Here is a 22,452-nt window from a genome sequence, read left to right as displayed (position 1 = left end):
GAAGCTTTGCCTCGAAAATGGACGGTGAGTCCCAATTCAGCAGGCACGAGAATGACGTGCTCTAAGAGGTGTGTGCTGAAGATTACATTATGGAAGCCTTGCGAGCTACAGGTCTAGGTAAGTTACAACAGTTGGCTAGGTTGAAGAACAAATCAGAGAGTCAAAGATACACCCCCGATTTCTTAGACCTATCAACATCTCAACACACAATGTCAACTAAATGCAATTAAATCAAGCAATTTTCAGCGAATCAAATGCAGACGCCAGAACCGCACTTGGTCAAACGGTTGGCAGAAAGGCTTTGACTCCAGACAGCCACAGCTGAGGAGTTGTGCTGGCGACATCAATACCTTAGGTTACCTCACCTTATTAGCGTCACCTCCACTCCATGTCACTACAGACGGTACATATGCTTAACGCTTAATAGCAGCTCCCTAAAGTATCTTGGCTAACGGAGGTTTACTTACGCCACATTGCACTATTCTTGCTAAATTGCACCAGGAGTTTGGGTAACTTTACTGGCACGTTTCCAGAAATTGTCCCGACTGGTGGCCAAGACCTAAGATTGCTTAGATCGAGATGCCCAAAGCGCCTCTGTACGATCAGATCGATGTTTTCGATATTGAAGAAGCCTTGACGTGAGAATTAAAAGCTTGAAATACGCAGAATGGTCAACCTATGCCACCGGAATGTTGGCAAGTCTATGAGTAACTGTCTCACGGCCATGTCGGTCGCGGAATGTCTGATAACTTGGCTGCTTGGCATGGATTTGCACTCAGGTTACGAAGCTGACACACAAGGGATGACTTCAACAGAGACAGCGCTGGGAATAAGCAAAAGGGCCACGATGGTCCCCCAATCGCTAGTCTCAGCCGCGACAATACATTAGTCCTGAATCAGTTCGAATGTAATTCATGCCGGAGGCAGAGTAGCCCACTATTGTAAGACCAGATCCTACTATTTCCAAGATTGAGTCAAAACAAACAAAAGGGGACACTTCAGAGACGCCACGGGTAATCTTTCTCATGGTAAACGGCGCGGCACGCGATCAATAGCCTGAATTGAAGCTTGAACCGAAAGTAGTGGCTGCAGATTCAATATCCCCCTTTCACATAAACCAAGATCTGACCAATGCATCCCAACATCGAGACTCTTGACCGCCTCCAATAGCATGCAAAAATTTACATCCTAGCACTCTTATTGCCTATACAGTCGCCGGCAGCTGCATCTGAACCGGTCTAGACACTGCGCTCCATCCATGGTAATAAAGGGGTTCAGCACTCAATTCAGCACGGCTCAATGGAAAATACACAATACACCGGAATGTCGCAGATTGGACGCCGTGGCTGAACTACCGGACGCCCTCTTGCCCGGGTCTTAGAGACGACGATGGAAAGCTTCTTTCTAACCGTGCCAACGAGGTTATCATCTCTTACTATCGCCAAGGTTTTATCGGACAATCTGGGTCTACCTGACATGGATGCTAGGGAAGCCGATGAACCTGGAGATCTTAATTCTGGATGAAAAAAATATCAGGCAAAGGCTAGGTAAATTAGTTCAAATTTAAGGGTCTCTTGACTCTTTCTGATTAGTTTATTTTGACAATCTCCTCCACAGTCTTGAAGTTTGTTACTCCCTGAGGCCAGGGGCATCCTGAAGCATCCACTGTCAGCGCCCCAACTGCTAAACTTTACCCCTAAACTTGAGTCTTGAATCAGTGGAGGGCATCGATTGCCTCAATGACATCAACTGCCGAAAACATGCCTCTCTGTGATTGGGTTCCCCGGAGATGAGAATCTCAGAGCTGCCCAAGTTGGAAGTTGATTGCTTCACTCCACAAACCAAATGATTCCCTTCCCCCCCATTTCTCCAAGCTAATGGTAGTTTCCGGATCTTCAGGAGTGGCTTTTCGAGCTGACCAATAACAGCTTGTCAGTTAATTGCACTCCTTGAATCACTGACGGTATAATTTTAGGAAGTGCAATTTCATGCAATGCTACCTTCAAAGTTTGATCAATACTCATTTTATGCGCCGACTCGAGTAAGATTAGTCCCTATTTTTAGTTGCATTAATCTTGTGTTCTTTGTTTCGTTCTTTGTCACATTTGTTTGTGCATTCATTGGGTGACGTCTCTCAGCCTCGTGCCCCACCTCCAGACATTCCATCTCACTCGAGCGCCAAACTCGTCAGCCTTGTCACGACTACCTTCCACCCTTGACCTGGCATCATTAAGAATCAGCCGCATTTTCACGTTGCAATGGCCTCTGAAGACGATCGCCCCAGTGATTCGCCCCGGAATAAGCGTCGCAAAACGAGCGGCGACTCTTCTCCTCCTTACGCGCTGCAACGCGACGCCGAAGACAACGACCGATCGCCTAGACAGTCACGCCAACTATCGATACGAGACAATCGCCGCAATAGCAGGACTATCAGCCCAAGTCCTGGCGAAGATGGTGCTGGACACAAATACTACGAAAGTCGTCGTACATCGCGATCGAGATCACGGTCGAGGTCACGGTCCCTCTCTAGTATAGACTCCCGTAGACACTCGCGCTCGCGATCCCGAGTAACAACACGATCACATTCACCCCGCTCTTCATGCTCACGCTCACGCTCGCAACTATCCTTTCGTCGCTCCCGAACAGACTCCCTCTCCGTGCGGGGAGCTGAACCAACTCCTCCTCCAGAACCTCTCAAGCCTAACTATCGTGCCCGCCTTGCTCTTCATGGTCACACCAAGGCCGTCTCTCAGGTCCGAATATCACCTAATGGAAAATTCATCGCATCTGCATCGGCAGATGCTACTGTCAAGATATGGGACGCCACAACAGGCGAACACATGGATACACTAGTTGGGCATATGGCAGGCGTGAGCTGTATTGCTTGGACACCGGATAGCAACACCATCGCAAGTGGTTCAGACGACAAAGCCATTCGTTTATGGGATCGCGTTACAGGCCGGCCAAAAACTACAACTCGAAAATCGGTAGCCGGGCAAGAAATGGGGCCGTTGAAAGGCCATCACAACTATATTCACTGTTTGGCATTCTCGCCAAAGGGCAACATCCTTGCAAGTGGTTCATACGACGAAGCTGTGTTTCTGTGGGACGTACGAGCGGGCAGGCTGATGCGAAGTTTACCTGCGCATAGTGATCCCGTCAGTGGGGTTGACTTTTCTCGAGATGGCACGCTGGTCGTCAGTTGCTCGACAGATGGTTTGATGTATGGACTCTCGGATCTTCAGCTGGTCCATTTTGCTAACAAGTATATAGTCGTATTTGGGATACATCAACAGGTCAGTGCTTACGCACACTTGTTCATGAAGATAATCCGGCTGTCGCCAACGTTTGCTTCTCCCCTAACGGGCGCTTCGTCCTGGCTTTCAACCTCGACAACTGCATTCGCCTGTGGGATTATGTTTCCGGTACCGTCAAAAAGACATATCAAGGCCACCGCAACGAGAAGTTCGCTGTGGGTGGCTGTTTCGGAGTTCTGGACGGGGCTCCTTTCATCGCATCTGCTAGCGAGGATGGCAGCATCGTCATGTGGGACGTAGGATCAAAGACGGTCTTACAAAGAGTGGAGGGTCACAAGGGCGTGTGTTTCTGGGTGGATGTCCATGGAGAGACGATGGTGACTGGAGGGCAGGATAACACAGTCAAGGTTTATCGACACACGAGAGATAACAATAAGGTGAACGGTGATACTGGGGAAAAGGGTAAGGAGCCACAAGCGGAGGGATCACTGGCGCAAGAAGACGTGATCATGGAAGGGGAATAATTGATACCACACCATATAAATGCATGATTTAGATGGGGAAAAAAGATTCTCATATAAACGTATGAGCTTAACACCTTCACATCCAAGGATTCTCCTCGAGATCATTCTATAGCGGCATCTTGGAAGTAGCTCAACGTTTAGCTGGATTAGTTGAGCACTCCAAAGCTTTTCAATGCATGTCGAAGGATCTGGAACTTCCAGCGACATGACAAGATCAATTTTATCGGAATAGAATCCACCTTGACCCGGAGCAAATAGCAAGCAAGATCTGGTATACCTACAGTAAGTGACAACCAAAGAGATTCCGCCCAGGTTTCGTAAACGTCTGGTTATCCCAGATTTCATCTTATATCCTCTTCGTCGGAAATCAGGCTTTAACGAAACTGGACATCGACGTTGTGGGCACCGACGCGCTTGCCCTCATAATAGACGGTAAAGTCTACAATCCCACCCTCGCAGGTCATCTCGATCTCAAAGTTAAGTTCGTGATAGACCTTGCCCAGCGGGTTGGTGTAGGTTGGAAGAGACTCGAGGCTGATGCCGCGTGTCCAGCGGATCTCGCATAGTTTCTCCACGGCTGGCCCCAAGGTCTTGGGGGCTGGTGACATTGAACAGCCGTAGATGGTCTCAGAGATAATCCCGGTGGGCTCAGAGAACAGTCGAGTGTAGCTTTGTCGAACCGGCTTCTTTGTTAACAGATTGTCCCCCTGTTATTGAAGTCAGAATGTCATTTTTCTAAGAAACGGCAGGTTACCTACCTCCCGCAGAAACCATTCCATCTGGTCCGTAGCATACCACGCCTGACTGTCTTCTGACCAGAATTTGTCACATTTTCGGTGTTTCTGAGGATCAAATTCGGCATCGAACGTTACTCCATAGCTGTTTCGAGCTACTCGTGCGCCTACTGTTGCACCTAGGGTTGCTGACAGGCCGTAGTTTGTAATGCCGTGGACTACAGCACCTCGGCAGATAGCTGTCCATCTATATTCACTGGTTAGAACATTCACAAAAGTCTTGGGATTTCTCACGGCTTGTTCCCACGCGACTGTAGAACTGTGCTCTCAAAAAAGGTAGACTGAAGCTTGCTGTACAGATAGGAGCTACGACCGAAGCCACCGACGAGAATGATGTACTACTTGTGTTAGCATGCGAAAGTTCTGCCTGAGTGTTGTTACCTTTGCTGGTTTCCCAAATTTTGACTCGACAGCCTGGGTTTGTCGACGTATAAGGCCCTCGATCTTGTGAACGATAGGAGTGTACGCCGACAGAATATCGCTTCTCGAAGGATATCAGACAATATTAAAAAGAAGAATTTGGTGCTCATAACTTACGAGCTAAGTTCAAGGGTCTTCCGTCGTTTGAGCTTTCCGCTGGAGCCTGCAACACTGCAACTATCGGGGAGGTCCACAAGCCAAGTTCTGTTCTGGTTCGAGAATTGAGGCTTGATTCCATGTTCCCAACACTCGTTCAGAAACTTTTTCTCCTCTGCAGAGGTGACGCTCTCCCAGGATCTAGGGGCGAGCTTTCGTTTGATAAGCAAGAGGAATCTTTCGTCAAGAAAAACACCACCGCAGAGGCCGCCTTAATAGTTTAGTCGATGCATGTGCTCAATCTTGAAATGAAGCTTACCGTCGCCCTTGACATATTCCTTGACCACAAATGGAGAGATTGATTCGATTTGATAGCTGATGAGATCCTGAAGTATATTTAGATAATGGACAGCATAGGACGACTCAAGTCGAACTTACTACAGTGCCGCCTCCAGCATCGCAAATGACCATAGTATCCCCAACCTGGTGAAGTCAGCTCAAGTTCTCAAACACATCTTCCTTGTACACCTTGCCTTCATTGTTGACCTCTTGGAGAGATCCTTGATGGTAGCGAGGGCTGCCGCTTCCGGTTCTGAAATGAAACGAAGCTTGGTGTCGCCGCATGATCGAGCATCGAGTATACCTGAAGCGCTGGCAGCCTGCTTCATGCGCTGCTGGGCGTAAGGGGGCCAGATTGCGGGCAGGGTGATGACGACGTGAAATTGAGACTTCTGTAACAGTTCGGTCCCGACACTGCGGCGAATGGAGTCAATCGCATGGTTCCAGATCTTTCGCAAATAGCATGCGATGACCTCGACTGGGTCCCTCTTCTTCTTATCCAGAAGTTTCCGGGCATGTCGCAGCTGGCAAGATACTGCAACATCGGTGGGAACATCGCCACTATCGAGCAACAGAAGCTTGAACCATTTGAGGGCATCCTTGTCGGCAGGAATAGAGTATCCCCAGGATGTGCCTTTGTTGTTATCGTAGAGCAACTGAGTTGGGGCTTTCTCAACATCTGAACAGTGGTTAAGCTCAGCATCCCAGCTTGTCACAAGCTCAATTTCTTCCGGCTCTCGAGAATATGCCCAAGCAACTCCCGAATATCTAGAGAGTTATTTCCGTTAGCGATACCAGTTGCTTGAGCCCAGCTCAGCCCTAGGATGGAACACTTGGGATAGGAGAGTAGGAGGAACCCACGTTGTTCCAAAGTCGATGCCGATGATTATGAAATCATCCACGGGCTGACGAGCTGTCATATTGACTCCTCTCAGTATCAAGAAGGCTCCTTGAGGGGTGCGCTGTCGATGCTGATGTTTAGATGAGAGATTGCCCTGATATGGTATGCCCAGGAGATGAAAGAGTCAAACCACTGCTCCGCCCTAAGATAGAATAAAAAGATAAAAGAGAATAGAGCAATAAGCTAAAAAGAAAGAATAGAGCTATTCCCTTCATGCAGCAGAGTTTATGCCAGTGATTCACTGTCACTGCATTGCCAGTGGCAGGCTTCCAAGCTGGCAGCCAACCATTCTTGCGATTGCTGTGACCTTTTAGAAAAATGTTGGTAAACTCGCCCTAACCTCTCTCTTTCTTTTCTTTTTTTTCTATTTCTCTTCATCTTACTCCATCTCCTGTTACATTTGCCTGCTCTCCACAACAGAAGCAGCGGTGTCTCTTTTTCACCCTCAGAGTCTCACACGACCTGATCTTTTCATCTTACACATCGCTAGCTATTCTTTTAGACCCTTCAAACTTTCACGAAGCATCGCGGTGGATTGTTTCGTCAAAGGTATCTGAACGATATATCAGTTGGTAAGTCGCCCGCAATCAACTCTGCTATCCCACGTACTCTACCACATAAGTACATTCTCCCTAGGCTGAGTACTAATCAACCTTTAGGGGCTTAATCTTCCCATACTTACAGTCAAAAGATATGGAAGCTCAAGGCCCGAACCAGAAGCCAGAGCCTTCTCCGGGCCCTGAAACTGAACTGCCTGGTCCTCTCAATACCTTGGTTGACCAAAACACCCCTCTCACAAAAGACGAAGAAGAGTTTCATTTCGATACGAGCAGTGTCCAAGAGATCTCTGATTTCTCCGAATTCTGGGGCTGCACTGAGGAAGAGACAAATGACCGAGCCCATCAGGCCAGCGCACAGTCTTATTTCACACTCTCCGACAGGAACGTGGAAGAGGTCCTTAAAGCTCAAGAAGCAAACTATACCGCATTCTTGGAAGAATTCCGCAATATCTCTTCCCAGCATATATCGAGAGTTGAACAGGTAACGCGAACTGAGCAAGAGACTGGCATGGAACGGATCGTCAATTATGTCAAGAGCTTCATTCCTCAGCCTGCTCAGGCCTCGAATGCCTCCACCATCGTAGACCTCAGGGCTCAACTTCAGGCAGAGCAAGATTACGTACAGAAGCTCACTATCGATCACAATAACATGGCTCAACACTCCCATAAACAAAAACAAGATCTTGGCAAAGTAAACGCCAAACTTGATGATGCCCTTCACGAGAGAGACCAGTTACGCCAGCTTCTGGACGGTGGCTCTCTAGCAAACTCTGGAAAGATAACCGACGATTCCATTCGAGCCAAATGGAAGGAGCTCACTTACAACATTCGCTGTCTGGCTCATTTCCTAGCCCAAGATCCGCTTCACCAGCAACTTGACGAACTCGCTACGGAGCGGCTACGATTTGTTTTGAAAGACTATCGCAGATATATCAATGATGAAGAATACCGAGAGCTTCTTATCATGGGCTATCTATGGGTCATTGTTCAAGACGAGGTGTTCGACGCTGAGGAGCAACTTTGGGGGGGACCTGGGCTGAAACCTTACAAAATCACTCGTGATCACATTATCAGTGAGTATTCTTACTTATTTATCCTTATTTAATGGCATTGCTGAGATTCAAAGCTCTCATTGGAGACAGGGAGAACATCCTAAACACTGAAACCTCCATCGCTCATGCTGCACGGTGGCTGGCTCAAGGCTCAGACATGATCGGCAACCTTTGGGGGAGAGATGATCGCGGCATGAGACGTCTCGTTCTCAGAGAAACTAAGCGTCTAAGGCCATTTTATTCGGCTCGCCTATCCTCAACAGACAGGTGTGAAAAGCAGGTCACTGATCAACTGAGGGACATTATATGCACGGCAATTGACCTGGACAAGATGATGATGCGCTCCAAGGCAATTTTCCAAGTTCACTGGCGGGATCAGTCTCAGAAACCATATGGCTGCCACCAGAAATGGAACGGAGATGCCATGAATTCAGAGGCATCTAAGAACGCCTTGTCCCCCAAAAGCCGTGTTCTATTCTTCATTTCGCCTATTCTTCGCAAAGTCGGTACTGCCGATGGACAACGATATAACTCCAACATGGTGCTGGCCAAGGGTCTTGTGGTCTGCGACTAACTGGATATCATGAATGGGCTATCCGCAACAAAAGATGGCGGAGAAGGTGGCCCTCGCGAAACTCAGGGCATGGAGAAAATCGATCATGGTAATCGATGAGAGGATATTTCCGTCGCAATTCTCTTTCTGTGGCAAAGGTTCTTGAGGGTCTGTTGTTTCTTGGGGCAGGCTGGGGAATAGTTCATTTTCTATGTGGCATATGATGAGCTTCTACGGTTTGCAGATCAGTATACAGACAGAACTAATTAACTGATATCGGAACTTGTAACTCCTGACGTACTTAAGTGACATTATTATTGCAATCTATGCCAGAGTATCCTTACTATGTGCCCTTCAGAGACCAAGAAAATATCAGACCTTGATACAAGGTATTAAAATAAACTCAGGAGAAGGCATCCTAAACTTAGTAAAGATATTCTATACCCACTTAGACTAAGTTAGCTAAGTCTTTTATCATTTAGGGTCAAGGTCCTGTATTTTCTTTCCTCCCTAAGCACCATGAGCTTCACTATGCAGATGCGAAAGCCACCTGAGAACGAAATATTGCGAAGCGCTCGAACATGTTATACTTTTTAACTAAAACAAATAGAATCGAAGTACATCAAAGAAGTATCATCCATCATACTCCCTCCCTCTAGATTAACAGTATTGACCACTGTCTCGTATCCCAACCATTCCATGTATGCATCTATGCCACACTCTTTCGAAACCCCAATTAGGTATTAAACAAAATCCACCAACTCCAAATCCAAAAATGCTGTCTGTACAAAGGAGCTATATCATCAAAGAATTATCTTTACTGACTCAAGTGCTGAGTCCCAGCCCAATCTTCACAGCTGCACCTGGCCCGCCTTGTCGTGGTTGCTCCTAGTCGGCTCCAGTTGGCGTCGGATAGGATGTCTCGGTAGCGCTCGTCGTGGGAGTCTCAGTCTCAGTTTCGGTCTCGCAGGTCGTTGTTTCTATGGTACTGGCAATGTCCTCGGATGTTTTTGGGATCACAAGGGGGTCCTCTGAGCTGGTTGTGGCAGATGTGGTGGTCTCAGCGGGCGTCTCCGTTTCTGCGCTGGTGGTCGTGCTTTCAGCAGTGGAAAGAACGGTGGTATCCTGGTATGTTGTCGAGAGTACAGGAGGGATTGTCGAGTTGGTAGGGATGGAAACGGTAGAGGACTCAGAAGACTCGCTTCTGGCAGCAGGATCAGTATAGACAGGCGGTGTGTAGACGGGTTTAGTGTAGACTGGTAGGGTATAGACGGCCTTGTCACTAGTTGTCGAGATGACTGGTGGCACAATGGTTGACGAGTTACTGGGCTGAGAGTAGACCGGCTTAGTGTAAACAGGAGGCATGTATGTAGGAGTCTCTACAGGCTTCGTGTAGACAGGGGGGTCGACGGTGGATGAATTCTTTTGGGAGATAGGCTGGGAGTAGGCTGGCTTGGTATAAACCGGAGGCGTGTAGATGGGGCTATCGACTGGCTTGGTGTAAATGGGAGTCTCATAAGTCGAAGAGTTGCCAGACGGGGTGGGCTTGGTGTACACAGGCTTGGTGTACACAGGAGGGACATAGCCTGACTGGGTGCCAGTGGAGTTACCATAAGTAGGGTCCGAGTACACAGGCTTGGTATAGACCGGCTTAGTGTAAACAGGAGGAGAGACGTAACCATCGGCAGTGCTGTAGACTGCACTCTGGCCAGGAGTTTTGTAACCGGTGTGCGTAGAGGCAGAGTATCCAATAGTAGAGTTCATGGAGGGATAGTCATTCTTGGTCTGATAGGGCGCCCCATAGGTCGAGTTGGCAGGATAAGGATATCCAGTGTTCTTCTCACCGTATGGCATGGTTGAAGCATACTTGCCAGGAGGCACGTAGATGGTGTTGCTGATGGTCAGGGTCTTGATGCAGTCATGGCAGACAGAAGTGGTGTAGTAAGATCCATCAGGAGAAGCAGTAACGGTGACAGTGACATCGACAGTCTTAGTAGAGACAAAAACGTAGTTGGAAGGGCACTGGATCCTTGGCTCAAGAGTTGTTGAGTGAGTAGTCGGTGTAGTTGTGTTCCTGGGGGGCGTGTAAGTGTTGATAGGAGTGCTTTTGCTCGCAGGAGTATATCTCGGAGGGTCGTAGGCGTTTCCATCGGGAGACCGAGCAACTCGACGGTGCTGGAACTGTGAAATGTTAGATCATGTTTACTAGTGTAAGTGATGAACCTCATACAGAACTAAACCAAGAACCTCGGGGAGCAGCCTCGACTACCGTGCCCAGGAGGCCAACGGCACCAACAATTGCGGGCAGACGCATCTTTTAGATTGAGACTCTATGTATATTGAAGACAAGAGTGAGAGTAGCCAAGAGAATGTGAGGCTGTTTGTGAGAGTGAAGGCGATGCTGAGTCCGGTGGTGAGATATTCATCTTCGGGACGCATCCCATCGTCCTTAAGTACGGCCTCATTTTCCCAAGGGTTTTTCTGAGGGAGTTGTGAATAGGTCAAAGGGTAGAAATATTGATGTCGAATATTGAACAAATTGGTGTCAGAAAGGGTGCTATATTGAAAGAGGGATGTTTGCTGAATACAGAAGGGCGGCGTTTTTGGTGGTGAAGCGGGGGCACTTTATCGATTCAAGGGAGTTCGCACCAACCAAACAGCCTCGATCCTGATGGAACAATAAGGACAAAGGGCGGAAGAAGCAATTAATTCGTCGACAAGGCCAGGGAATCAAAGACATTTATGAATATTCCATTTGCCAATTATGCCCCTAGAGCGCGACAGCGACAACCTTATTGCTCAACAACTTGACATGAGACATATTCAAGGTGAACGTGGGATTGATAATAATAGTAATAATCTATTGTTCATATGTCGTCGGTTCGATAAAGGGCGATTTATTCATCTCGCGTGCTTTTGACTCTTCACGAGTTGCACGACCACGTGGTAAGACAACGTGTTGGTGAGTCGGATCAAGATAACAAAAAGTGCACGCGATTCGTCTCATGGCAAAGTAAGTACAAGTGTGCCCTTCACAGCCAATTCAACTGGCGTGATCCGTGGGTGAAGTAGTATCATTGTGTGTCAATCATAGTGTGTGTGTGTATGTGTGTGTCTGCGTGGTTCTTCCTGTCGAACAGTCCATACGTGCAGGAATGGGTATCAAGAGGGCCACGCAATCGCCGTCGTGCCCTTTGTAGAAAGCTAACAAAAAACCAACAACAAAAAACCAACAACAAAAAACCATATGCTTATGCCGCAAAAATCATCAATAACCTGCCGCCCCGTGATGCAATCATGTAAAATCGAGTATTGTCCCAGGCTAGCTCGAATCAAGTCCGTCATACGCCGTGGCCCCTCTTGACTTGTTTCATCTCAATCGTTCATCTGGTTCTGGTTCTGGTTCTGGCTCCGCCTCGGCATTGCGCCCGTCAGTCCTCCCAGATGGTCTCAAGATCGAGATCTCCTCTTCGCTCAGCACCGCACACACTCCAACGCTTTCGCTTGTCTCTAGAGCCGAAACCCATCGTACGGCCTCGCGTCTGGGCATCCTTTCCTTTCAGGTCGGAGGATTCATTTCCCTCTGCAGCATCTGCATCGGCCTTGAGCTGGGCAATTCTTTCAGCTTCCAGCGCTGCTTCTTCAGCATCAGGCGTGTCCGGAATTGTTTCCAAGCTGGAGATGCTGGGGCTTCGGGACCTGGTCGACGTTGGCGTGGAGGGCACCGACGAGTAAGTTGTGCCATAGCTTCCGGAAAGGGCATCGTAGCTTCGATAAGAGGATGTTGAGGAAATAGAAGAGGATGGTGTAGATGGAAATGTGCCTAGAGAGCCAGTGCTCGAAGATGTGAATGTTCGAAGAGGAGAAGATGGCCGTCGTAGTCGGGCGGGGGTGCTTGTGGAAACGCCCATGATGGGAGAGGTACTTCGTCGCTCATGCATTTGCTCAGGTTCGAGAACTGAAGTTCGAACTGGGGAAATTGGCGGGAAAGCTTCGTCGGCAGGCTTTCGTGGAATCCGGACTCTGCTAGGAGATCCAGAGGGGCTTCCAGGACGGTGCTGGGGCGAAAAAAGAATATGGCCTGATCCATTGACGCCTGGCATGGATTGAGTACGAGACATTGGAGGCGCAAGACTCGTTGTAGAACGAGACCTAGAATGAGCGCCTGAGAGCGGAGAAGTGGTGCGTGGTCGATACGGAAGGAAGGGTGTGGCAGACCAAGATGGTGAAGCTGGCGATGTCGGACTGGGGTCGGTGCTTCGTCTCAGGTTTGGCGGCTTTCGAGGCAATTCGATGCTGAGGTTGGAAAAGGCGCTGGGGCTCTGAAGTCGCAGCGATGGATACCCTGGAGAGAGTGAGGGTGAAGCAGACAATGATGATGAAGCAGAGGCAGAGGCAGAGGCAGATACGGCTGCGGGTGCTGGAGTAAGAGTAGGACGGAACTCCTCCATACGCTCTGTCTCGGGAACTGGCTCCATTTCGAAATTGGTAATCGAGGGTGGAGGCAGGATACGATACGATACAATGTGATACGGCACGGCACGGCACGGATGGAAGTTGAGACCAACCGGTTTCGTCAGAAGATAAACGGTGGCATGTGGTGCCCGAAACTTGAACGAGTCTTGGCCGACGAGCAATGGCGTGGATTCCTGGGGGATTTATTCGACCCGGTAGTAATGATCGTCAGCGGCGGTTCTACGAAGCTCTGCTGGCGGCTGCAAGTTCGGGTTGCTTTGGACAAGAGGCGCAGCAATAGGGCGTGAAGCAATCACAAGCTGGCGACAAGAGTGCGGTACTGCATTCAGCGCGGCAGAAAGGCGGGGGTGGATCAAGATTTGAGATAGATCCGAGGTGATATGAACGGCTTTTTGTTGTAGGTGGAGAGGCTATACTTTGTAGCTGTTGTAGCTCGAGGTGTGGTGGTGTAGGCAGGGAGCTTGGAGTTGGGGTTGAGAGGAGAAGGGCGGAGGGACCTGTACCTCGAACTCAGCTACTCAGTTACTCAGCTCTCGAAGGCGGTGTCGCGCTAGGTCAGCTGAAATGTGACAACACGAAAAGAAGAACAAAGCAACCCTCTTGGGAAACGAAGAGGGAAGAACGAGGAGAAAGGGACTTAAAGATGAGGAAACGTGGAGGCGTTTGAAAGAGAAGATGAGAAGTGATTTGAGAGGCGAGTCAAGTCGAGCGAGCATGTACCTTAGTAAAGAGATGGAAGCGAGACCAGCGGCTGTAAAGGGAGACCCAAGTGACACACTACACTGGGCGCGTGGTTCTGACGGTCAGGGCACCCACCAGTACCAACTCCAGTACCAGTGGTTGATGGCTCGGTGAGGTACCTCCGCTAGGTAGTGGGGGAGAGGGGGCACCTGGGCTTCTGGGGCCCAAGGCCTGGGGAGGAACGTGCGATGAATTCACTAGGAGCTCTTAGCGGGGATTTGAGCCTGGGCGATTAGTTCAGGGTATGTGACGGTCAGGAATAGTTGAAAGTTTGGGAGCTTCGATGAAAGAAAATGAACAAAGAGAGTAATGACGGTTTTATTTACAATAGGATGGTTGTATTTGCATTCTCGTATAGCTGCAGATTTAGACAAAGCTTACCTATTCAATGGCATTACAGTACCTGCAACGTTGACAAATCGGCAGTCATCTCTCGTTGTCTCTCCATACAAGGGTCTCTTTGAATCTAAAACAAAACAACATCCGCCAACGCCACCGCTTCCCATTGACATACCTGACACTGCCATGTTTCCTACCAAGGAATCAGGACAGGTATAATAACAGCCATGTTAATAAATGAGATGGAATGGCCCGAGACTATTTAATGTCATGCGATGCAGTGCGACGCGCGGGGGTCCTATGTATGCGCATTGTTCAACGACAATCACGACCTTTAAGATGCTCCCTTCAAGTCACATCACATTCCGTTTCCACATCAACAGCATGCTTACGCAGATGGCAACTCAGCCAATCCTTCTTAATAAGCATCATAAACCATTCGGAACCGTGGAAACTACCCGGACTCGTCGCTTGAGTTGCCTCGTTTGTCTTGGTACAGTATATGTGTACGCGAGACGAGGCGACGACTCGCCGAGTATCTCAATGAGGCGATCCACACAGATAGATCGGCCCAAACTAGCGGTCCTCAACGCTTGACACCGCCCTTCCAGAACGTGACACGAGCATTAATAATTACAGTTAGATCTCGAATAAGATGAGCACTCTGCCACTTTCAGTACTACTGGGTTGCCTAATCCGGTAGACCGTTCAAACCGCTCATCTTCAACCGCCAGCCACTCACGATACGCGCCTCCAAAAGAGACGCCGCCTGTCATGGAAACCCTTCACTGAAGCCTCGACGCCCGGGTTTCAGGAGCCGGGGGCCCTCATGCTTCGTGGAGCCTTTACGGGGGAGACCGAAGGCCCGGGCCCCATGCTGGGCTCTGCGGGTGAGAAGCCGGAGGCCTTTTGTATGTACATAAAAACAACTGGGGATCTACGGGAGTCGAGGGAATAATTTGTATGTAAAAACCCTCAAGTGGTCTCAGGGAGTAATAAGCAAAAATCGAGACCAAATAGAAGATGCCAAAATAAGTTCAGCAAGCAGGCCGCTATGTTTATGATTCCCCCAAGTATTTTTTTTGTCACTTGGGATAAAGATCATAGAGTTTCTCCCCTCCCTCCCTAAACATGGCTCAAGCATGAACATGGCGTGGAGCATGCATGATAGCGTGCTGTCCGTTGCGCCGTCAATAGCAAGTCGGTCTGTCTGTACCTGGGAGGCTTGAATAAAGTCGACCAATCCCATTCCTGTCCACGCATCACTGTATTCTTTCAGTGAGCTACATAGCACCGTGGCAAACGAGCATTACATTGCATTCATCTCCCTATGCTTAGCGCTGCTCAACTCGCTACTGATGGTCGTTCGTCCTGAATCGAATAGCCAATAGCCACTGAATTTGTTCTCAAAGGTACCACCGAGTCAGTTAAGAGTCCAATGACCATGAGCCAACCAGCTCTCACTCATATCGATCGCTTGACGCCTGAACTTGCGCTCCTACTGGTGAGCGCCTTGATCCTGGCGAGACCCTTGCACAGGGATAGTGAGTGATGGCTCAGGGCTGAGGGATGGCTATAACGAGGATGGGCCCAGCTCATTGGGTGTAATGTCGTAGCTTGGGCGCTATCTCTGGAGGAATGTCTGCCCTGGTCGCCATGACGTCGTGTCTCGAGTTGCCCAATGCGAAGTGATGGTTTGTGAATGCAGCAAAAAGAGATACTATTCACGCCCAAGGTTGAGCCAGCAACCATCGGCTGACCCCCCAATCTATAATATGGGTTGGCTCTCTTGACTCGCATGAAATACCACTTCTCAACAAACCCTCACTGTTCCCGACCCCAGATTCCTCATCTTTTGATTCTAATCTCAGGGACCTTGCGCTACTGCATGACAGTTCCATATTTAGCTCCCGCCAACAGAATGCTCCGATGCCGTTGGTCATGGTTTTCTCGTATCAGCGCTCGCTGACCTGAAGCAGTAGAGCATTTTCGTACCTTCATTCGTCGTTGTTCTGTTAAACTGAAGGTGGCTCGTCGTATAAAACCAAAGAAGAGGCCTCTGGCTGTATGCATAGGTAGCTTAGTACCTCAGGTCGTATCTTATTTACTAATTCAGTACTAATGCATTACTCGGCATTATGCCGATTTTCTTGATTTACTGAGAAATACCGCGCAAAACTCGGCTTCCGTGGGATTTAACGTTGGTATATAACGCAACCGCTTACATGCGGGATGTTTTGTCAGAGGGTTGCAACTTGAAAGTGACAAGGAGCAGGTCATCCGTCGAGACGATCACATGTACATCATTTGTTTCACGACTCGACCAGACACAGTATGGCATGTCCTACAGGTGGTTCTCACTTGCAGCAGTACTGTTGGTTCACCATCGTGTATGTATTGTGAGGGCTCTCATATCTCCTCTCTCGTTACCAACTGCCACGGATGGCCCTGAAACGAATCATCCAATATCAGCCACATGCACACGGTCTAAGGAACGCCTGTAAATGCAGCTCAGTCTATTGACCATTGATACACATACAGACGCAGGCTAAGAGAGGATGTTGTACCCAAAGTTCCTGGAGCGCTCGCAGAGATCAGATGCTCTCACATAATATCGCCGTGACCCAATCATATCCAACAACAATATACAAGACACTTCATGAGTCCCTAGTATTCCCCTATCTTGTTCCTGGTGCTCCCGGAGGTGGAAGCTGGTCAGGTCCAAAAGACATTGGCAAAAGCTACATAGCGTCAACCCCCAACTCAAGAACAAAGGGAACAGAGCCCAACTAACCTGTCGCAGTTTTGCAATCACAAAATCCTCATTCTTATCGAACATGATAATGGGTGTATCCAGCGTGCAAAACTCGCGTATGCTACATCACCAAGAACACGCAACTCACCTGTTAGTCAAATCCATCGTCATCTTCATCTTCAGCTACTCTCTCAAAGACACCCCCAGTAACAACTCACAACTGTCTACACATTCCACATGGACTCGCCGGTGGCGCAATATCAGTTGCGACAGCAATGGCCCGGAACCCACGATGACCGCTTGTCACAGCTGTACCAAGGGCCACGCGCTCTGCACATGTTCCCACAGGATACGCCGCGTTTTCCACATTTGCGCCGCTCGTGAGCTCACCCAGGCTTGAGAGAACCGTGGCCCCGACGCGGAACTGGCTGTACGGGCAGTACGCTGTGGCCTTGGCTGCAACTGCACGCTCACGGAGCTCTGAGAACTCTTTCGGCGTAATGCCGTGGGCTGAACAGACTTCAGCCGTCTTGGCTGTGTCGCCTTTTGAGATAGTCTCTGGGGTCTCCATCATATGATGTGGGTGAAAAGCAGAGTGCGAAAGAGGGGGGAAAGGGGAGGGAAAGAAGAAAAGAGAAGAAAGGGTTTGTGGCAATGGGCGATTGATGCTTATATCCTATTCCGTGTCACTCGTCACTCGTTACACGGGCGGGCCCTTTATCGTAGACGTCTCCGCATCGGGCGCCTCCGTAATGCGGGGCTGAGCGCCGAAATGACGGACCCTTCGGCTGGTTCCTATGATACCACATTGCTTATCATGTCTTTCCTTCAGTAATAGGCAGGTAGGTTACGATCGTTTCTAGCGTGCAAGGGTATACAGACTAGGCATGTAGACTATCTAGTATGTACCTATGTAAGTTGTGTCCAAATATGTATTATCAGATGCTATCAGCATCTTCTCATCTTCGTGGTCTAATATTACGGTCATGACCATCATGCACCTTTTCCCTACATTGCTGCCATCCATTCTCATTACAAATACGTACGTATGACACAGAGCAGCACAAAACTCCAAACTCATCGCTCATGCATACTGCTCGGCGAGCGGTTGTAGACTGGTGCTTGAACGAACCCGACCAAATCATTTCCATATCCTTTGTCCCCAACTTGCGTTTCTTGTAGGTCTTCTTGTTCATTTCATCTGGATTCCGGCGTCTAGTAAAACCCATCAGATCCTCCAAGCCTACTTGAGGTCGAGCTGACTGTTGGCGTCGACTGTGCCGAGCTTGTGTCGCTTGGCGTTGCCGGTTCCACGACCTGACTTCGGATCGACGTGATCCATTCGTGCTGCAACAACTCAACTGCTGACGATCGGTTACGAGGGTCTCTTGTGAAACATTTCTTCAGGAAGTCGATTCCCTGAGGGCTGAGCTGATCTGTAGGTGGCAGCTGGGGCGGGTTCCCTTGCGCAATGTTGTACATGATCGCCCACTCGTTGTCGAGCTGTGCCCATGGCCTTCTTCCAGTAGCCATTTCCAGAATAACACAGCCTAGAGACCAGATGTCGACGGCCCCAGGCTTACCAGGGTTCTCACCCTTGATCACCTCAGGTGACATATACATCGGCGTTCCTGTCATGGATCGGTTTGCCAATGTTGCTTGCTTCTCGCCAGCAAGCGTACGGCCCTGTCGAGCAATAACTTTGGCGGCGCCAAAGTCCACATACTTGATGATTCCGTTATGATCGAGCAAAATATCTACAACGTTGTTAGTTTCAGCACATTTAGGGACACAAGATACACCACTTACTTTCGGGCTTGATGTCTCTGTGGGCAATGCCGCTCTCATGCAAATAGACAAGACCCTCGAGCAGTTGAAGCGCATATACCATGATGACCTGCTCATCTTCGATTCGACCATGTTCCAAGAGACTGGCCAAAGATCCTCCAGAACAAAACTCCATAAAAATGTACACTCGGTCTCGATGCACTTCGATGCCATAGTATGATACCACATTGGGATGATCCAACACTTCCAGTACACCCATCTCCTCTCTGATTTGCTCGGCGATCTGTGGGATAAGTTTGGGATCCTGCAGTCGAATTTCCTTGACGGCCATCAGATGGCCCGTGTCAAGGTTCATTGCTGCATAGACATTGCCAAATGTGCCGCCTCCTACGAATTGGCCTTGCTGCCAGCGCATCGTAACATTGGTGGCTGATGATGAAAGGTACGCCAACGATCGGTCGACTTCATTAGTACCTTCCAGTACTCTTCCGACTCCCTGTCGCTCTGCAACCTTTTCGCGTCGATACTCATCAACCCTTTCGAGCTCCTCCATGCGCTGTTCAGTGATGAATCGTGAAGCCTCGTCGTCGTTCAGCATTCGGTTCTTGTCGAGCCTGCGGAACTGTCCCACCAAGGCTTCGATTCGTTCTTTCTCGGCTTGTGCCGCGAGGTTCGATCTGGCGCCCATGATATCAAAGTGAGAAATAAGAAGAGACATGCACCCTGCGACCTTAGAACGAAGCTTGGAATACTCATCCTCGCCTAGTGCAAGGATGTGACGGCCTCGTGTCATGCCCATGGCCAACTCTAGCGCGAGTACGGCCCATCGAAAGGTCTTTCGGTCAGATGCAACGCAGTCGTCGCAAATGAAGCTCACCCAATCGAGGGCAAGTTTGGTCAATTTGAGATTGTTCATCTGTCGCCTGTTGCTATCCATGTAGAGTAACGAACGCTGGCCAAACTCTGTGGCGAAAACGAAGCATGTTTGAATAAGTTCTTGGCAGTCCTTTCCCCGAGCCTGTTTTCTGATGATTTCAACACTGTCCATGAATGTATTAGAAAGCTTATATGCCACCCGCCTCGTTTCTGTCAATCTTGAGTTGACTTTGTGGATGTTGGACCTCGATTCCTGCACAAGGTCAACATGCATATCGACAGCGTCAAGGAACGCCCTCCTCGCGTTGTGTAAGGTCTGGGGACTAGAAGCGCAGAGGCGTATGTGTCCTCGCTTTAGGTCAAGGTTCAGGTCGCGTAAGGGTACTTCGATTACTTCGCCAAACCAATTGATAGGATCCTCTGGTCGGAGAATGAGGACATATTGCTCACCGAGCTCGTCGGGAAACTGGTCCTTGGAAGTAATAGCCATCATAACGGGTATATCTTCCAGCCTCTCCCGTAACTCGGGTGATGCGATAACATATGTGTTGTCTTGCTCAAGCAAACGAGTGTCGACTTGAAAGTGACCCGAAGCCACCAATTGGTCGTAGAACTTTTGCATGGTCTCGGGTGGGAAGGATATGCTGTAGTCGGATGCGTGCTCATAGTTGTCGTTCAGCATTCGAGTGAATCGCTGGAGCATCCGCTGGCGGACTCGTACGGAGTCGAGACAAGCCTTGTAACGCTTACTCATCTCCGATGCGGTTTCCTTGGGCTTTGCTTGCAACTCCTTTTCGAAAGTCTGGCTGAGTCTGTTGAGAGCCTTGAATGTGAGCGAGCTGAACTGCTCCGCAACTTCAATATGGCCTCGCTGCAGATGGCTACCGATTTCGTTGGCGAAATCCCATTCTTGAAACAAAAGTTCTGCTTCCTTGAAAGTATTCTTGTTTCCACTCAGCTTCCAGTTTAGCATCTTGAAGTAATACTTCAACGCTTCCAGTACAACTTGGTCGAAAGATTCATCGATGCAAGGTGGTAGATCCCAGCCTGGTTCAGGGTGCGCAATTGATGTGCACTCGATTTTGATTCGAATGGCAAATTTGAGCAGAAGCTGAAATTGGGAGATCATTTGATCCTGCATGAGAGGGTTTTGCTGGGCAGATTCCTTAACTCTCCTAGCATAAGCGAGACGTGTACGGGTGATCTCTTCAATGAGACGCGAAGGGAAGCTGATAAGAGTAAGAAGCTCTTCGAGATATGGTGGTAGGTGGCGTTTGCGGAACGGCTCGGAATTCCTAATAAGAGTGTCCTTCGCCTTGCTGATGACGGTGGATATGGGTGCAAGCATTCCTTTTTCAAGGTTCCCATTGTCGTCGTTGTAAAGAGATTGAAGTCCGTCTTCTTTCATTAGCCGGTCGAGGAAGGATGTTTCGTCGCTGCTTATACCGTTTACAGCTGGCGATCGCTGTTTAGTCCGTGTAAAGTCGAGCTCATCGTTCCCCACCCACTTCCTCAGGATGTTCAGTTCCGTGTTTATCATTTCGTTGGTGTTGTACCACGATATAATAGCATCATGGGCTTCTTTGAATGTGGCAGAGTCTGCTGCCTTGTGTTCTGCTGCGAGTGAAGCCCAAGAAGGGTATAGGTTTTCACACATCTCAATCTTGGCCACCATGTCTTTGACTTGTTCGTACGGTGGTTTTCCTGCTTCGCTCTCACCCTTGACTTGGAAGTTGATGATCTCGTCGAGGGTACGGTCAAGAGTGGACCGAGATTCCTCCAACATACGTCTCTGGACAGGGATATGTCTTCCACAAACCTTGGATCGGATGCCCAGCCACAGTTCGGTCTTGTGAGCGCTCTTGCCCGCCTGTTGATCCGCCGATCCAATCAGTCGTTTCTTCTCTTGCCGTACGACATCTCCAGTAAGGACAGCCTCGAGCATACCGTGCCACTCAAGCCTTTCGCGATTCTCTGGGTCTTTCAAATCCTCGTCCGTGGGCTGAAGGTTGTCGTTGCCGTAAAACATAATGGTCTCCTGGTCGAAGCGATCGTCATATGGACCCTCTGACGAGGGAGTTTCGCCTTCTGAGTCCGAATCGTTTCCATTCAAATTCGAGTAAGACGAAAAGTACCCTCCACTATTGTCCTGCCGAAGTTTCTGTACGTATGCTCGCTCCTGTGCTCGGAACCTGCTCTCACTCTGCCGTGGGCGCGTCTTAGACGATGATCGGATTGATTCTGTGAAAGATGGTGTAACTGGCGGATGAACTGGTTTCCTGGAGGTGGCAGGATTGTAGGTGTTCGAGGGTGTCCTCGCCGGACCCAGTGGTCGCTGCGGCCAGGAGCCATTGGGTGTATAGGCCGCGCCGTCGTCACCAGAAGCAACTCTCTGTGACTTTGGGGCACCATTAATGACCGTCCCAGGAAGCAGAGAAGTCAATGACCCTGTGTGGCCCGATGTCTCGTATCGGGATAAATTACCCAGCTCGTCCTGACGTTCTGTCGCATGAGGATCGCCGTTGGTTTCGATTGGAGTTTCGTGCCGATGACTCCTGTTCTTGTCGATGCGGTCATCTTCTTCAGTACCTGAAAAACGAACCGCTCGGGGCGATGACTCGGTCATCCTAAAGGGTGTGTCTGGGCTGGCACCCAGGTGGAGTTGGAAGTATGAGCGCCCCTCAGCGTCACGTCGACTTGTCGTGAGTGATACGAAAATATAGTTGTGATGTGGAAAATGCCAGTTTAAACGGTTTTTTGTCGGCGCTCGAGTTGTGGTCGAAGAGTTTACGAGGGTTCGAAGATGGCCATGGAGAGGGGGTTGAGCTTGGGGAGCTCTTGATGCAAGCAGATCGAGATGGATCGCATGGAGGAGTGGCAACCAAGAAGCGCGTGCAATTTCATAGCCAATCATCGCGCTTCAAGGATCTGATGGCGCATTAACTGTGGCTAAGGTGTGGCAAAACTATCAGATCAGACCT

At 49.3% G+C, this 22,452-nt stretch overlaps 7 protein-coding genes across 7 annotated transcripts; 2 read left to right on the top strand and 5 right to left on the bottom strand.

The window, feature by feature from the left end:
- Positions 1-2,258: 2,258 nt before the first annotated feature.
- Positions 2,259-3,781, top strand: FPRO_01212 (uncharacterized protein; the record flags this gene model as incomplete). Its single annotated transcript, XM_031233983.1, has 2 exons — positions 2,259-3,223; positions 3,274-3,781. The coding sequence occupies 2 exons, from the start codon at positions 2,259-2,261 to the stop codon at positions 3,779-3,781; spliced, it is 1,473 nt and encodes a 490-aa protein (XP_031075261.1).
- A 374-nt stretch (positions 3,782-4,155) lies between these two features.
- On the bottom strand, positions 4,156-6,350 carry FPRO_01213 (uncharacterized protein; the record flags this gene model as incomplete). Its single annotated transcript, XM_031233972.1, has 9 exons — positions 4,156-4,488; positions 4,540-4,762; positions 4,810-4,913; positions 4,957-5,059; positions 5,113-5,362; positions 5,411-5,477; positions 5,530-5,574; positions 5,625-6,198; positions 6,292-6,350. The coding sequence occupies 9 exons, from the start codon at positions 6,348-6,350 to the stop codon at positions 4,156-4,158; spliced, it is 1,758 nt and encodes a 585-aa protein (XP_031075260.1).
- Positions 6,351-7,024: 674 nt separating this feature from the next.
- Positions 7,025-8,517, top strand: FPRO_01214 (uncharacterized protein; the record flags this gene model as incomplete). The annotated part of the gene is made up of 2 exons (XM_031233961.1): positions 7,025-7,964; positions 8,018-8,517. 2 exons carry the CDS (start codon positions 7,025-7,027, stop codon positions 8,515-8,517), a joined length of 1,440 nt encoding a protein of 479 aa, XP_031075259.1.
- An 867-nt stretch (positions 8,518-9,384) lies between these two features.
- On the bottom strand, positions 9,385-10,810 carry FPRO_01215 (uncharacterized protein; the record flags this gene model as incomplete). The annotated part of the gene is made up of 2 exons (XM_031233950.1): positions 9,385-10,677; positions 10,727-10,810. 2 exons carry the CDS (start codon positions 10,808-10,810, stop codon positions 9,385-9,387), a joined length of 1,377 nt encoding a protein of 458 aa, XP_031075258.1.
- A 1,117-nt stretch (positions 10,811-11,927) lies between these two features.
- FPRO_01216 (uncharacterized protein) lies at positions 11,928-12,974 on the bottom strand (the record flags this gene model as incomplete). The annotated part of the gene is made up of 1 exon (XM_031233939.1): positions 11,928-12,974. One exon carries the CDS (start codon positions 12,972-12,974, stop codon positions 11,928-11,930), a length of 1,047 nt encoding a protein of 348 aa, XP_031075257.1.
- A 3,756-nt stretch (positions 12,975-16,730) lies between these two features.
- Positions 16,731-17,378, bottom strand: FPRO_01217 (uncharacterized protein; the record flags this gene model as incomplete). Its single annotated transcript, XM_031233928.1, has 3 exons — positions 16,731-16,793; positions 16,847-16,928; positions 17,026-17,378. 3 exons carry the CDS (start codon positions 17,376-17,378, stop codon positions 16,731-16,733), a joined length of 498 nt encoding a protein of 165 aa, XP_031075256.1.
- A 644-nt stretch (positions 17,379-18,022) lies between these two features.
- FPRO_01218 (uncharacterized protein) lies at positions 18,023-22,097 on the bottom strand (the record flags this gene model as incomplete). Its single annotated transcript, XM_031233916.1, has 2 exons — positions 18,023-18,564; positions 18,617-22,097. 2 exons carry the CDS (start codon positions 22,095-22,097, stop codon positions 18,023-18,025), a joined length of 4,023 nt encoding a protein of 1,340 aa, XP_031075255.1.
- Positions 22,098-22,452: the final 355 nt, after the last annotated feature.

Source organism: Fusarium proliferatum (assembly GCF_900067095.1).
Source record: "Fusarium proliferatum ET1 genome assembly, contig: FPRO_scaffold001, whole genome shotgun sequence".
Taxonomy (NCBI): domain Eukaryota; kingdom Fungi; phylum Ascomycota; class Sordariomycetes; order Hypocreales; family Nectriaceae; genus Fusarium; species Fusarium proliferatum.
This window is presented reverse-complemented; position numbering and strand designations above follow the sequence as displayed.